This window comes from Xiphophorus couchianus, chromosome 18 (assembly GCF_001444195.1).
Source record: "Xiphophorus couchianus chromosome 18, X_couchianus-1.0, whole genome shotgun sequence".
NCBI classification, from domain to species: domain Eukaryota; kingdom Metazoa; phylum Chordata; class Actinopteri; order Cyprinodontiformes; family Poeciliidae; genus Xiphophorus; species Xiphophorus couchianus.
The window spans coordinates 9018776-9035471 of record NC_040245.1 but is presented as its reverse complement, the minus strand read 5'-3'; the positions used below and the strand labels follow the sequence as shown (position 1 = coordinate 9035471).

The 16696-nt window shown below is 41.1% G+C and overlaps 1 protein-coding gene across 2 annotated transcripts in view; it reads left to right on the top strand.

Annotated features, from left to right (window-relative positions):
• Nucleotides 1–14683, top strand: part of LOC114133372 (SPRY domain-containing SOCS box protein 4) — a 34001-nt gene extending 19318 nt beyond the window's left edge. For both annotated transcript variants that reach the window (XM_027999211.1, XM_027999212.1), the window contains exons 2-3: nucleotides 595–1480; nucleotides 13456–14683. In XM_027999211.1, coding sequence (XP_027855012.1) covers nucleotides 772–1480; nucleotides 13456–13583 — 837 coding nt within the window. In that variant the 5' untranslated portion in view covers nucleotides 595–771 and the 3' untranslated portion in view covers nucleotides 13584–14683. The remainder of the gene's footprint in view (nucleotides 1–594; nucleotides 1481–13455) is intronic.
• Nucleotides 14684–16696: the final 2013 nt, after the last annotated feature.

Sequence of the window (16696 nt, the reverse complement as noted above, 5' to 3'; positions counted from 1 at the left end):
GTAGGCTTTACATGGTCCAACAAATAAACATTAAATTAGTAGCTTCTGTTTAAGTCATTATTGCAAAAAATGTATCTTTTTGTTGTTTTGATTGTTATAGAGCAATATGTGTAACACAGATTTACTGGTTAGTCAGTAAATCTGAGAAGCCCTGTCTTCTCCAGTAAAGCTTGGAGTCAGATGCTCAACAGACAGACAACCTGACAGCTTATCAGTTGAAGTTTTAATGTGCTGTTACCTGAGCAAGAAAGACAAGTGGCGCTCCTTCAGTTTCCACGCCGTGACTGTGCAAAAATGTTTTTAAACAACCACAATGTTTTGTCTTGTAAACAAAGGTAAGTTAGACTAGTCAACTGACATTGTGCAACAGGAGGTGATGAAGGGTTGAAGCCAAGTTAGTATGTCAGTTAGCCTGCACAAACCCTAGCCACTCTATCACATTGTCAGTTATTAAAATTACTTAAAACTGTCTGAAGGAACATTTTCATTTTAGGCTAAAAACAATGCCTCTTTTAAGGGGAAACAACAAACTGTTTATTCTTGACTTACCAATTCAGAACAAAAAATTAGAATCATGTCTCTGTGTGTTTGCAGGGTTGTGGTCCCCTCAGGCTGAAGACTGTGTGTGCCTAGCAACATCTTTCCACACTGACCTCGCATCATCTCTGTGTGCCCATGAGGTAACGTACGGACCTACTGGCCCCTCATCACCACCCTTTGTCCATCCTTTTCCCTCCCCTCTTTTCCCTCCTCCCTTGAATCCCCTAAACCATGGGCCAGAAGATCTCTGGCAGCATCAAGTCAGTGGATGTACGTGGGGAGCCTTCGTATCGACCAGTCCGTCGTGAACTACGGGGTCCGGATTTCTGTCGGCCCCCCAGACTGGATTTGCTACTCGACATGCCACCAGCCACTGCTGAGACACAACTTCGCCATGCCTGGAACTCTGATGACCGATCGCTCAATGTCTTCGTCAAGGAGGACGACAAGCTGACTTTTCACAGGCACCCCGTGGCTCAGAGCACAGACTGCATTCGAGGAAAAGTTGGCTACACCCGTGGCCTACACGTGTGGAGGATTCACTGGCCGGCCAGACAGAGAGGCACCCATGCTGTAGTAGGGGTGGCTACTGCTGAAGCACCTTTACACTCTGTTGGTTACACGGCCCTAGTAGGCTCAGACTCTGAGTCCTGGGGGTGGGACCTCGGCCGAAACAGACTTTATCATGATGGAAAGAACAGACCTGGTAACTCTTCTGCACCCACGTACCCCAGTTTTCTGGAGCCAGATGAGTCGTTTGTTCTCCCAGACTGCCTCACAGTAATATTGGACATGGACGAAGGGACGCTAAGCTTTATGGTGGATGGACAATATCTAGGAGTGGCCTTCAGGGGCCTAAAGGGAAAGAGACTGTATCCTATCGTCAGTGCAGTCTGGGGGCACTGTGAAGTATCAATCCGCTACGTCAATGGACTAGATCGTAAGTAAAAGTGTTAACTGGATAAAGGTGTTTTTTTGTTGTAGTTTTTTTTTTATATACTGTATATTATTATTATTATTTATTTTTATTTTTTTATTACTGTTTTGGCAGTAAGTCGGACTCGTTTCCGGTGAGAGTTGGACTCCACCAGTGCTGCCCTTTGTCACCGATTCTATTCATTACTTTTATGGATGGAATTTCTAGGCGCAGCCAAGGTGCCTCAACACAGTTTTGGTGGCCTTAGGATAGCATCTCTGCTTTTTGCGGATGATGTGGTCCTGTTGGCTTCATCAGGTCGTGATGTACAGCTCTCGCTGGAGCTATTTGCAGATGAGTGTGAAGTGGCCGGGATGAGGATCAGTGCCTCCAAATCCAAGGCTTTTTCTTGAGCCGCAAAAGGGTAGAGTGGGGGTGTCCTGCCCCAAGTGGAGGAGTTCAAGTATCTCGGGATCTTGTTCACAAATGAGGGAAGAAGAGAGCGGCACATCGACAGGCGGATTGGCGCAGTGTCTGCAGTGAAGCAGGCACTGTACCGGTTCGTCGTGGTGAAGAGAGAGCCAAGTCAAAAAGCGAAGCTCTCGATTTACCGGTCGATCTACGTTCCCACCCTCATTTATGGTCATGAGCTTTCTTTTTTTAAACAGACATAAATGAATTACAAATTTATTTACTAATTCTGCACTAGTACAGCACACTTAAATCCACCAATAGTTTCACAAGCTTGTCAAACATGTAAAAACACAACTTTAATTTGTTCAGTCAGTTCAATTATGGTATCGCAACTTTAAAAGTAATCTAAACTCAAAATGACGAAGACAGTTGGTTGACTAACTTGGTCAAACATATAAAACAAACTGCAACAAATTTTCTTATGATCCAGAAAGTGCCATTAGAAATTCTAGGTATGATGTAAAATGAATAAAGCATGATGTCGCTCAGAGCAGAAAGTATAGAATTAGACTGATTAGATCTGCCTCATGGATTTAGCACATTTTCACTAATGCCTGATCTGCGTCAAGATCAATGCAGATGTTATTGGATCGGTGCTTCTTTAATTTATTTAAATTACATTTTTATTGTCACTTTTTAGCACCTTTTTTGCCAACACCTGATAACTTTAAGGCATGTATATTTCAGTTTCATATGTGACTCAGTGTAGTCACTCCACAAAAGAATGCATTACATCACATTGCACTTGTTTTCCTAATCTTTACTCCAAATAAGAAGTCCTGGGCCTTTTCCCATTTATAATTTCCCATACTTAAAGAGTTGAGCTAAAAAATGAATGATCTCAGATATCTGGCATTAGTGCTAGTTGTGAATCTGTATCTGGGCACTGCTCAAGTGCTGTTCTGTACTAGTACATGGTCACCCTGAACAGTCTGCATTAAGTTGGATGACTCACTGGAATCCAGCCTTGTACAGATCAACTGCAGTTGTTTCTTTTGCCTCATTGAACCTTCTTGTTCAGATTTACAGCCACCTGCTAAATAGCCTCCAGTGCCTTGCATGTTTTGTGTGGAAAGGAAATTCTTCTTGCATTGCAGAAAGTCTGTGTCAGCTTGACCTTTTCTGTGTTTTTCTTTCCCATGCTGCTCTTTTTCTCCCATTTTGTTTGCTCCAACTAGTGGAATTGTCAAAGTTTCGCAAGAGCAATCATTGTAAGTCTTGCCTCGCTGCATGGCTGTGCGCCACAAACCTGTGGTGGAGACGGCAGACAGTTAAGTACTGGAGGATGTCCTAGTGTGTCACTAAGATTAACGTCTGGAGTTGTTTGGCGGGAAGCCCTACATTGTAGGTTTACTCCCCCTCTTTTGCATATCGGCCAAACTCTTGTATTTGGTATTTCTGTTGACAGTGCTTTGCAAAGGTTTTCCTACCCTCTTTTGTGATGTTACAATCACAAACTTCAGTGCAATTTATATATTTTTGTGAGATCAACACAAAATAGTGGGGTTGTTGTAAACAAATATTTTAATAGAGTAATCCATCGATTATCCTTACGATTAAATGAGTAATCGGGGGAGGGGGGAAGATAAAATAAAACATTGGTAAATCGCCAGTCCAATTTTTCACATTTGAGCTAACAATAACTTTTCTGTAGTTTAGAAAATTAACCTGTAACAATAATGGCTCACTTTCCAAGTTGACCTGAAGAAAGTTATATAAAAATCTGAAATTATATTCAATTTAATAATAAAGAGGCAGGCTCACAAATGTGCTTAATAAAAAAAAAGGTCTATACTCCAGCTTTTGGTTTATGTATTCCTCTTCAGTGAGTTTAACAGACTATCACCTTGCCCAAACATTTATAGCTTTTTTATCCACATTAGCGACGGGATTTGACACCTTTGTCACACACAGAAACATCTACCAGCTACGTGCTGCCACGACGTTCTCCGCCACCCATTTGTTGAGACCGGGATGATATGAAATACATTTTCCAGTTAGTCCGTAAAGGTACAGCTACGTTAATTATCTAATGCGCAGCCGCCTGCAGTGTACAGTCTATCCACTCACCTGTATAAATACACCTGCAGTGCTCTTCACCGCCGTTCACTTTGAACCGCCACCAGGAAGCAGCTCCTGGAGGAGAAAAGACTACCGTACTCCAGGCATCGCGCCACTTATTTTAAGGATGCTTATTGGTCCCCTGAAAAACGACAAAGACCTGGACATTATGTTCAATCAATAAAATCCTCCCAGGCCGAACTTGAAAACTGGATGTTATGCTGCTAACACTTAGCTTTCGTCAACAACTCAGAAGGAAGTGAGAGCGCTGTGCAGCGCAAGTAATAACCCGGCCGGAACATGGTGCGCTAAATAATAAAACATAACTTAACGAAGCTTAGAGGCAGATAAATTTTCCTCGAGGAATTTTAATAATCGAGGTACCCGAATCACTCGAGGAATCGTTTCAGCCCATTTAATAGTCCCAACTATTAAATGAAACACGTTTTTCAAAGTTGTAGAAATAAAATGTAAAGTGCAAAATAATCAGCAGATGTAGTTTCCCTGTGTGGAAAGCCTCAGATGTTTTTAGAGAAAATTAGTGAACTAAATGAAATAGTATGGCACAGTATTGGAGATTGCACTGTTGAAGTCCATGGAGGCCTCTGCTGGTGTAATGGTGGCAGGCTGGGTCAAACCGGTTTACACCTGATTAAGGAGCGGGGACATCCTTGTCCTCCTTTTGCAAATGAATCCTGTTTGACCCAACTGTCATTGTGTTTTCTATCCTCCCACCTGCATTTTAACAATCTCTTTTCTTCCTTTTCAACACTAATCCTTTCTTTCAGTAATTAAAAAGCTAGTTGTGGTGGCAGGTTGCTGTGGAAACGGTTTAGCTGACTTTTGTGGCTTGATGGGCCTTTTAATTGATCTTTGGAAACCTGCTTTGTAGCTTTTTCAGCTACAAAGCAGGTCTTTGGATCACTACTGTTCACAACACATGATCATGATGGACTTGATCTAAAGGCATGCAGTACATGCCTTTAGATCAACTACTAAAACACTCATGCATGGCATGAGTGTTTTAGTAGTTGCCTCTGAAATTGTGGAGGTGTGCTGGATATGATTGTCATGGCAACTACAGACAGTTGTATTACTAAAAAAGATTCTATTCAGATTTTTCTTGGGTATTGAGTACTGTAGGTACTTCTGTTTTCTCAATATGACTTCATATGGAGCCATAATGCAGTCTGCAAAGTCAGACTTATTTTGAGTTTTTATCTTTACTTCAGGAGAGCAGTAATATTGCAGAATGGACATGTTTTGACAACAGTTTGGACCAGTAGCAGAATGTGTTGCAAGACCTTGACAGTGCTTGTTGGCAAACCTTTTCTTGCCAAATAGCCAGACATGTTTAAAGCCCACAGAATGAAGAAAAGTGTCATAATGAAAGCTTCGTGGTATAATGGAATTCAAAGTTGCCTCATCAAAACTTTCTGAAAAGATCAAAATTAGTTAACATTGTCTTGAAATGATTCAACATTCTTGGAGGATCCTCATGCTGAACAAAAGCCCCATCTGTCACAATTCAAAATTACTTCATCTCTCATTTCAGTAATTTTTGTAAAGGTCAGATGGCGGGAACAAACACTTTGCAATTTGATTTTCTTACACAATTAGCTGTAAAAATAATAATTTCATGGTAGATATTTGCATCTTTGAAGTGTAGTTTACTAGTTTTGCTGGGCAATAAAAAGATTACATTGAAGAACAGAAAACAGAAAATGTAAAAAAAAAAAGATAAAGCTGAAGTTTATAATTCAGACTGCCGATCCATGCAGTGTGATGGGGAGTTGGTGTCACTATTTTTTATAACATAAAGAAGATATTTGGTGTAAACTTGTTTTTTCTTCTTCTGGTTGACCAGGAAAAAAAAAGCAAGTATAAGTTAAGTTCTGCAGATGTGACTATTACATCATGATGCTAATTCAGAAAGTGACATTATTAATCCATGATGTCCTGTTGTTCTGTGATTTATTTTTTCAGTAATGGCTATAATTAACACTACAGTTTTTTAACTTGTTCAAGTTTGTGTTGAAACAGATGTTGCCCTATAAACAAGACTTTAAATTTTAAACAATTTTGTTATAATTTGTGGCGGTGGTGGGAGGAGTTCCTCCTGTAATTGGTGGGTTACTAGTCAGAGCCCCTCTCTGTTGTATTCTTGGGCAAGACATTTCACCTGCCTTGCCTGATGGTGGTGGTCAGTGTTTCACTTGTGGTGCCGGTGCATGACAGTCTCACCTCTGTTAGACTACCCCTGGGCAGCTGTGGCTACAGTGCAGCAGCTTACCAGCACTGTGTGAATGATTGAATGCATTGTGAAGAATTTTAGGGTCCTTTGGACTTAATCAAGCACTGTGGAAGTAATGGCTAGTTACCATTTTTACGATAATTAATTTCCAGTACAGGAAGAAAAATCCACTTTCTATCAGCTTGCAGCTACATCAGTGTGTGATTGGCATTGCTTTCTACCTTAGTCTTTCCCTAGTTGATATTCCAGCTCTGTGTGTTGGTGTTTCTCCGTCCCTCCTGGTTCTCTTATTTCCAACATCAGTGATCTGATTCTGTCAATTCCTGAATATATCTGGCATTCATTGTCCCCCTTTGACTAATTTGTGAAGAATTTTTTTTCATCTTAGGCGTTCCCACACCTTAAGGGTGATGCGTACACCTGAGATCTTAAAACTGGGTCAGATGGTCCCAATAGTGTTGCATTAATATAATGCATAAGCATGCCTGAAGGTCTGTACCTGACACTGCTGCCTCAGTGCATCTGTCTTAATGAGTTGAGACAGAAACACTGGGTAGGAGTTCTAAGTTGGATGTAACTGGGTTGTGCTGTCTCACACATTGAGCTACTGTCTGAGCGACGCCCACCTGACCTCTGTGACTCACTGAGCTCCATTTGTGAAAGTGAGAGGAATTGGAAGGAACTCTCACTACTCGGCTGCAAGTAATCTCACCTGACTGAGGACAGACAGACTGACGTCCCGCCATCACAGAGTCTATACTCCGTTCTTCTGCTTTGTTCTCAACGAGGTGCTAGGTGTGCTCGCCCACCAGCCTGCCTGGTCCAGTAGTGCATCAGACGTGCACCATCTCTTTTCTTAAAGCGCACTTTCCCACACTCAATCGTGTCTTTGGTGCCATAAAGCTGTCAGAAAGTCTCTCTGGCTGCTTCGGAAAAGATGTGAAGAGATGTGAGAAAGGGAAGCTTACAGATATTGACAGCCGCATGATGGATTGGTGGAAAGAGAGGGATGAAGGTGTGAAAAGGCCCACCAGTCAACCTAAGAATGAGCAAGGAGGAATTGTTAAGCCTGCCTTTTCGTTCTGCGTCAGGCAGGGGCTTCAGGTATAGAGAGAAAGTAAGTGGCTGAGAACGGATGATCTTCATTTCAATGTTCATCATGATATGGGCCCCAAAGAATAAGCTGTGATTAACATCCAGTTGCATCTGATTTAGAATATTATTGCAGCAATGATCTGTGGTGTGTGAAGTTGGAGTACATCAGAAATGTCAAATGCTTCCAGTTGACATTTCTATGTGGCATGTGCTTTATCTGCTCTGACATGTCTCGATTAAAAGCTTGTGGTCCAAACTGAGCCCAACGGAAATGACTTGTTAGCCACAACAGAGACCACTCACAGCACCACTACTCCGTCAGACCATTTGATGGAGCGTGCACCTCCCGTCGGTGCTCATCAATTTGTCTGACAGGGCCATTTGTCGCCCTAGGCAACCCTTACCATGGAGACCAGCTTGTGGTGGAGGCAGCAGTGATTGGATGGTTTTCAGTCTGTAGGATCATCACCACTCTGCCGCCCTCACGAGATCGCTGCCAAGTGACGCGAGTGTTTGTGGTAGCATCACCGCAAGCAACAATGATTCACCCCCAACGAGGAGACTGTGCATGGAGCGATAATTAACTTTGTTTCAACAGAGCAGGCATATGCAGCACTTCAGCTGTGCTACGTTAGTCAGAAACTTGTCCTATGCGAACAGAAATGTATCTGTTCCACTAGCAGAATGGAGAACGTCTCATCATTGGTGTCATATTTAACCACATATCTAAGACAGTTCTCAGATCTCTAGATTTCTAATGAACATGTGCATCTGTGACTTAACACAATTTTCTCATGAGGATGTGGTTGTCATGGAAACTTTCCATACGTTAGAGTTGTTTTAGCGATATTAACTTCCCAAACAGGATGACAGGGGGACAGTGTTCTCAGGATCTATTTGAGGACAAACTTGAGCCAGTTAATAGGTGTTAGCTGGAGTCTGAGTGATGGAGTTCTGCTTGTTCTTTTAGATTTTTGTAAAGATTTGGAGCAAAAATTGGGAAACCAGTTTTATCTGCTGTAACTGTATCCATTTATGGCTTCACCTACAGGGTGTCTGCACATCCTTAAAATGTCTCAAAAAAATTTATCTGAAAAATAAGAACTTAAAATGCCCTAAATGTTTTAAAAAAATATAAGTTGGCCTTAAATATGTTGGTCACAGGTCTTGTCATGGCAATACTCTTTAATCTCCCATTCTATGCAGGTTTTTCCCTGTGGGACATTCCATGCCATGTGAGAAGCATTGCCAAGAGCCACAAAAAGATCCCAGAAATTTATTTTGTCCATCTGTCGTGATATAGGTCTTAAATTGTATTTATAATGGTCCTGAAAAGGTCCTAAAGTCTAAAGTTTTCAGTTTCAATTTGTGATACCTGCATAAACCCTCACTTAATCTTTGTTCTTAAATCACATCCACGTGACTATTAATAATTACATTATCTTCAACACGTTCCTTCATGTTCATTGTGTAAATCTAAGCGTAATGAATCGAAATCCTTGCCTTCAAAGTTCCGTTAAACAAAGCGTGGCAAAAAGTTACTGAGTTCATCAGTGTGTACAAAGAAAACAACAAGGTTAAGCACAAAAACGATCAGAAATCAGCTTCTAGAGTCCTGTTCAGACTAGATTCCTGTCTAAACGTGGCCTTGAGAGAAGCTGCTGATCCCTCTCTGCTGACTGCAGCGTCCAGAGTTCCTGTAACAGGGACAGCAGTGATGGCTGAGGTCTCTTATTCCAGTCGGCTTCTATGCACTCTCCAGTTTGTGGTCGTCTTTCGGCCTTTTTATAGACTGTGGAGAGAAATAGTTTAGTCAGTCACAGAGGACTCGTGTTTGTGCTCATATTTTTAATTTTGTTTATAAAATATTTCTGCCTTAAACATTTAACTGTGCAGATGGACCTTTCTTAGGGCGCACATTTTGACTTGTCGCAGTAAGTGAAGCATGGATGCATTAATAATTTGCATCCTTCGTAATGGAGCATTTGCACATGTGGTTTCATGACTAACTGGGAAATGAAAGGACAGCTTAACAGCATGACGAACCGACTCATCCTTAATGTTACTGTTGTCACAAGGCAAAGCTATGTGCTGGAGTGAGAAGTTGCTATGGGGATGAAGTCAATCATGATGAGATGAAGTTAAAATGAAGGTCAGTTTCACAAAAAGGCAGCAAACCAGGCTTGCTTGGTTAAAATTCTCCAATTTAGATTTACTCTCAGGCTCTTATCCTTTGGAATAGTTAAAGAAACATGTTGCTCTGCTGCCTAAAGGCCAAAAGAGCCTTGTGGAGTTCAGTTCCCTGAAGGTTAACAAGCTTTTTTCAGTGGGCACTCACTTGGTCAGGTGTGTATTAACGTTTTCATGCATGTGTGATAGCCTGACCATGTCCTTCAAACTGTTTGTGAAACCGGTGCATCGGGGCTCTCCTCAGCCAGATGGTGCATCTAGGTGGTGACACTTGTTGCCGGTAAATGGGCAGCAGTTACAAGTCTGACATCCTGACATCACTTTCCTTTCAGATCCCGCTGGCACACATTATCCACGGCCGTGACGTTTTGATATGCTAGATATCGGAGCTTATTAGACAGAAAATGGTTCGCAAAGACGTGTTTTATTTTGTCACCAATCTTGCAACATCTCTATCATTTGACGCCATAAGTTCATTCAACACCAATTTTTTTTTCCATAGTTAACAATTGTTGAATTGTATTTTGCAACGGCACATTTCTATGTGTTATTTCTTATCAGTGTGTATCTGTGCTCTTCCGTTTGCCTGTCACTTTGCTGCTGATGCACTGACATTCCCCTACTGAGGGAAAAATAGATTATTCTGTTTGTATTTCATGCATGTATATTTTAATAGGATGCAGTATATTGTAGGGGGATTTTGGGAGATGGAGCGACACAAAGTAGTGCTTAGATGTAAAATGTAGCGTTGCCCAGTTAAAATCTGAAAAGTATTAGTAAGTATTCATCCCCCGAGTCAGCAGTTTGTAGAATATTTTGCTGCAATTACAGCTGTAAGCATTTAAGTCTACATCAGTGTTGAATATTTATATTCAAAGCTTCACAGAATAGTTTTATCTCAGTCGGATTGGATAGACTGTCTCTGAATATTCTACCCACAGATTTTCAGTTGGAATATATACGTGTATATATATATATACATATATATATATACAGTGGTGTGAAAAAGTGTTTGCCCCCTTCCTCATTTCCTGTTTTTCTGCATGTTTGTCACACTTAAGTGTTTCTGAACATCAAACCAATTTAAAAAATAGTCAAGGACAACACAAGTAAACACAAAATGCAATTTGTAAATGAAGGTGTTTAGTATTAAAGGAGAAAAACAATCCAAACCATCATGGCCCTGTGTGAAAAAGTGATTGCCCCCTACACCTAATAACTGGTTGGGCCACCTTTAGCAGCAACAACTGCAACCAAGCGTTTGCGATAACTTGCAATGAGTCTTTTACAGCGTTCTGCAGGAATTTTGGCCCACTCATCTTTGCAGAATTGTTCTAATTCAGTTACATTACAGGGTTTTCGAGCATGAACAGCCTTTTTAAGGTCATACCACAACATCTCAATAGGATTCAGGTCAGGACTTTGGCTAGGCCACTCCAAAGTCTTCATTTTGTTTTTCTTCAGCCATTCAGTGGTGGACTTGCTGGTGTGTTTAGGATCATTGTCCTGCTGCAGAACCCAAGTTCGTTTCAGCTTGAGTTCACGAACAGATGGTCGGACATTCTCCTTCAGGATCCTTTGGTAGACGGCAGAATTCATAGTTCCATTTATCACAGCAAGTCTTCCAGGTCCTGACGCAGCAAAACAGCCCCAGACCATCACACTACCACCACCATATTTTACTGTTGGTATAATGTTCTTTTACTGAAATGCAGTGTTCCTTTTACGCCAGACGTAATGGGACACACACCTTCCAAAGAGTTCCACTTTTGTCTCATCGGTCCACAGAATATTTTCCCAAAAGACTTGGGGATCATCAAGATGTGTTTTGGAAAAATTGAGACGAGCTCTAATGTTTTTTTTTTGCTCAGCAGTGGTTTTCTTCTTGGAACTCTGCCATGCAGGCCATTTTTGCCCAGTCTTTTTCTGATGGTGGAGGCATGGACGCTGACCTTAACTGAGGCAAGTGAGGCCTGCAGTTCTTTGGACGTTGTTGTGGGGTCTTTTGTGACCTCTTGGATGAGTCGTCGCTGCGCTCTTGGGGTGATTTTGGGCAGCCGGCCACTACTGGGAAGGTTCACCACTGTTCCATGTCTTCGCCATTTGTGGATAATGGCTCTCACTGTGGTTCGTTGGATTCCCAAAGCTTTGGAAATGGCTTTATAACCCTTTCCAGACTGATAGATCTTAATTACTGTCTTTCTCAATTGTTCCTGAATTTCTTTGAATCTCGGCATGATGTGTAGCTTTTAAGGATCTTTTGGTGGACTTTACTGTGTCAGGCAGCTCTTATTTAAGTAATGTCTTGATTGAAAACAGGTGTGGCAATAATCAGGCCTGGGTGTGGCTAGAGAAATTGAACTCGGGTGTTAAAAACCACAGTTATAATCTATTTTAACGAGGGGGGCAATCACTTTTTCACACAGGGCCATGATGGTTTGGATTGTTTTTCTCCTTTAATACTAAACACCTTCATTTACAAATTGCATTTTGTGTTTACTTGTGTTGTCCTTGACTATTTTTTAAATTGGTTTGATGTTCCGAAACACTTAAGTGTGACAAACATGCAAAAAAACAGGAAATGAGGAAGGGGGCAAACACTTTTTCACACCACTGTATATATATATATGTTTTTTGTTTTTTTTTGTAGTTTCCAGCAGGTTTTCTCTCAGGATTGCCTTGGATTCCCTCTCCAGTTACTCTCTTCCTGCTGCAGAAAAAAGCATGATGCTGCCACTTCCGTACATGAGTCTTGATGGTGTCTTTGGAGCGACTCAAACTGATTAGTGTTTTTCATGCGGGCTAAATATTCAGCTTCAGAGCATCTTCCGCCATTTGTTTGCATCGTCCCGTACCATGCATGGTTTGTGGTTAGCTGCAGATAAATATCTTTCTATAGATTTTTTTTTTCTTACCATTCTTCCAGAGATAAAAAAGGATTTTTGAACAGCATAACTGATTGCTGTCCTGTCGGCAGATTCTCTGACCTGAGCTGTGGATCTCTACAGCTCCTCCAATTACCACAGGCCTCTTGTGCGTTTCTAAAATAATTCTCTCCTTGCCCAGCCTGCCTGTCTGTAAGACTGAGTGATGGATTGATCAACACTCTGAGACAATCAGAGTTCAAGATTCTTTTAGAACCTGATATGCTTTCAATTTTTCCAGAACATTCCGCTTCACTATACAGTAAGGAGTGCCAAATTATAATAAATAAACTTATAAATTATTTCAGTTATTCCTGCATTTTCCAGCAAAAATATTAACCTTATTCGTAGCAAACAAACACTGTTTGAAGCAGCCAATCAGACACGCATGTCTATAATTTGATGAGTTTGATGGGTGGAGTTGACATTTAATTAAATCATGATATACTTCAGCACAGATTATTTACTAAAGCATAAATAAAAAAAAAATAATTAATACATTTATTTTAGGCACATAATACATTTAATAAACTATTTCTGCACTCTTCAGTCTCCATAGCTGTTCTCTTTGCTGTTTTGTTGTCTTTGCGTTTTGTTCGCTAACAAACCTTTTAGGTCTCTGAAGGACATCTGAATTTATACTGGGATTAAATTACACAGTAATGAACTCTTTGGTTTACCTGTGAAAAATGTTTACATTTATGGTTGTCATATATTTTTGCGAGGTTCCGTCTCATTTTTGTCATCTTACTTGATTAGATTTTTGTCCCTACATCTTGGTGGTTGAAGCTCCCTCTGTGAGCCATATGATGAACTCTCTGCATGGGTCCAGATCTCATTATGTAAATGTCTGAATGAGGCACTGTGGTGTGTGTGTGTGTGTGTAGGAAGTGTGTTATGTAGTCTAGCTGTGATCAGGGCTTTGTGGTACTGAACTGGACCCAGAGGGGGCTTCCAGTTCTGTTTGGACCCTAACTGCTGCTCTCTCCTGTCCCTCACAGCGGAGCCCCTTCCCCTCATGGACCTGTGCAGACGAGTAGCTCGACTCGCTCTGGGTCGGGAACGCATCCATCACATCGAGACGCTTCCGCTGCCGCAGACCCTGAAAAACTACCTCCAGTACCAGTGACTGCTCTCCTCTACATGCACATGAAGGATGCGGGGATCCAGGCGGCGAAACTCAGAGGCCCACCTGCTGCCTCCAAACTGGACTTAAGAAATCTGCTGATGTAACACAGCGACGTTGACCCGAAACAGGTGGTTAGGAAGTGCTAGAAGCGGGGGATTGTTTACACCTTTAGGATGTTTTCAGTATGGATGCCATCTCTTGGTTTTTAAGCTCTTTTTTTTCTTTTTAGTGGTTATATTCTCTGCCTTTTTTCACTTAGACATTACTAACGGAGCTGAGATGATTTGATTTGCATCAAGCTGACATAAAGAAGTCGAGCCCCAGTCGGCGCGGCCTTATGCAGTGTGGTTTACACCGGCAGTCTGCTCTGCACAGCCTCTTTGAGGACGCTTCCTCTCAGACATGTTGATATTTATATTTATGTTCCCAACAACACAGTGGGCTCCTGTGGGGACAAAACACTCCCTGCAAGCCATAGGAGAGAAAGAGAGAGAGAAGGTAAGGGAGAGTGCATTTTCACACATACTGTTCTATTTTTGTTAATGCACACACACAGATCACATATATACACATACAGCGTAGGGAAACGCAGCCTGCACTGTCTGTAGCAAGAACACCATGGCGTAGAACGTGGCACCTCCAAAGTGGTCTGAATGTTTAAAATCTGCTCTCCTGTCGGCGGTTCTCTCTCCATGCATCTCTGCCACTTCCTGCTAGTTTGAGATTTTTAGGTTTATTGAACTGGAAGGGCTGCAGATGCAGTTATCCTGCTCTCTCGCTCTTAAGCAGGAGATGAAGCTGTGTCTTCAACTGCTAATGTGCCTGCTCCGCCACAGTAAGCATTCAGATAAAAAGCACACTACATTCTGTCACAACACGACTTTTTTTTCTGCCACAAAGTTGGAAATGCTGCTTTTTTTTTTTTTTAACCCATATGTTTCACCATCTTACTGTTAGTTTTTTATCTCAGATTTACTTCTTTTTTTTTTAAATGAATTTTTAAATATGTCTGTGGGACATATCTCGCATGCATAGGTTTGAAGAATGTGCTACCATGAAAATGTTTTTAAATGTAAATAAAAATAAAACTGCTAAACAAACACTGGCTCTGTGGGATTTTATGTTGAATATTAGGGTTGGAGAAGATTTCTCTTTTTTGCAGCTGCTTTATTGCAGTCATTCTTCTGAACCCCAGCAATGATTAATATTGAAGCTTTGTGACATTGAAATTGATCTACTGGGAATGTTGTGCACTTGACGAGATGGATGTCATCATGAGAAAAAGACGATGTGGAAATGTTGAAGCAATATCTCGACAAATGAGCCAGAAATATGAAGCTGAGTAAAAACGAGTCTTTCAGGAATACGGCCACATTTTTTCTTTTTCTTTTTTTGCAGCGGCCATCACAATAAATTGTGGTCACGGGTATAAAGTTGTCATTATCCAAGGTGGTCTGTCAGCCTGACTTGCACAGCCGTTCTATCAGGAGGGATGGTCCAAAATTCAAACTGGACTAAGGTCATGCAGTTTAAAAGGCATATTCTACCAAATACAAAGGAAACATTATTAAAAAATATAAAAAGGCTCATTCTGGCCTTGAGCAAAAGAGTTTTAAAATGGGAATTCTACTGCAGCAAGAAGTTATTCAGCCTCAGTTGTAGTTAACTGCTGATGGAGAAATCATTGCTGCTGATCCTGGCTGTTTTGAGGCAGCATCAGAATCTACTGTCTGCATGACAGAAACAAAGATGAGCTCAGAACCTCCAGCACAAAATCCATAAATGTTAAAGTGCAGCTTCTGTTGGTAACACCTAATCACCCTGAGAGGCATCCTCTGCTTTTAGCTGAATGGGAGAGAATGGCAACTGCTAATGCAAGACAACTGATGGATGTGCATATTTAATGCTTCAATAAAAATGTCTAAAATGTGTTGAGGCAGACTTGAGTGATAACTGACTTGAGAAAGTGGTCATTAACACTCAGATGGAAGCGAAGGAATGAAATACAAGTTTCAGCAGACTAGATCAGCTTAAAACTCTCTTCTCCCATTGATCCTCAGCTGTAGAATGTCTCCCTCAGCATGCAGAGCTGCTCAATAATGCAAGTACCGGCCCTTTAAAGGATTATTGAACAGAGTCTGAAAGGTGAAGCGCACAACTTGTCTGATTTAGTTCGAAGTGACTCGACTTAATCCATATTTAGGTTCCTCCTGACATTGAACTTTCACTTTAAATTTACCATGCTGTCTTTCCTTCTGCCTCCACTTATTTTATTTTCTCCCACCACATAAGCTGCATCAGCACTCCTGTGATAGTTTTCTTAGGATTTGGCCTTTGCAGAAATCAAAAAATTTTCAAAAACAAAGGAAATAAAAAAAAAAGTATATTTTTAAGTTTTGATTCAATTAAGTGAAACATGCTCAGGATATCATTGATCAACATTTATTTGATGAAAACAAAAAAAAAGGGCAATGTTTTACAGCGCTGTATATGGACATGGTGATGAGGCTGTGGATGGAAACCGGCTGAGTGCTCCGAAAGAGGCAGAAATCCTAAATTTGAACTGGGAAATTCTGTCTGCTTTGCTTGGAAGCCCATTTAAAAGCTGGCATTTCCCATTTATTCACAGCATGTGGAATCCTCAGAGGACAAATAATCCTCAGAGTGTAAGTTATGCCTCTGATCCACTTCATGATCTGCAAAAGCTACAGATAAGCCCAGTAACATCAAAAATACATGATCTGTTCTTGTTCCTGGGATTTTATTTTTATGTTTTTGCTTCCACTTGTTCAACTTTAGAGACAGAATGATTGATTGGGGAGTTTGAACAACTTAATGCAACATTTTTCGCAGCGTGAAAACACTGCAAGAGATTATGGTAGAGTGTGGAATTGGGGAGATTTATTTACAGCAGCAAAGAGAGGATGTAAAACTGTCTTCCTGTGGTATCAAGGAGATGGATGGCTGGTGAGCTGCTCCAGCCCTGCAAGTCTGTCCTCAGGAAAGAATTAATGAAGTGGAAGCAACACGCAGGACGTAGTTCTCACTAGTATTGCTTCAACAAGCCTTACCACAAAAATCATCGATACACCAGTTAATTATATAGCTGCTAA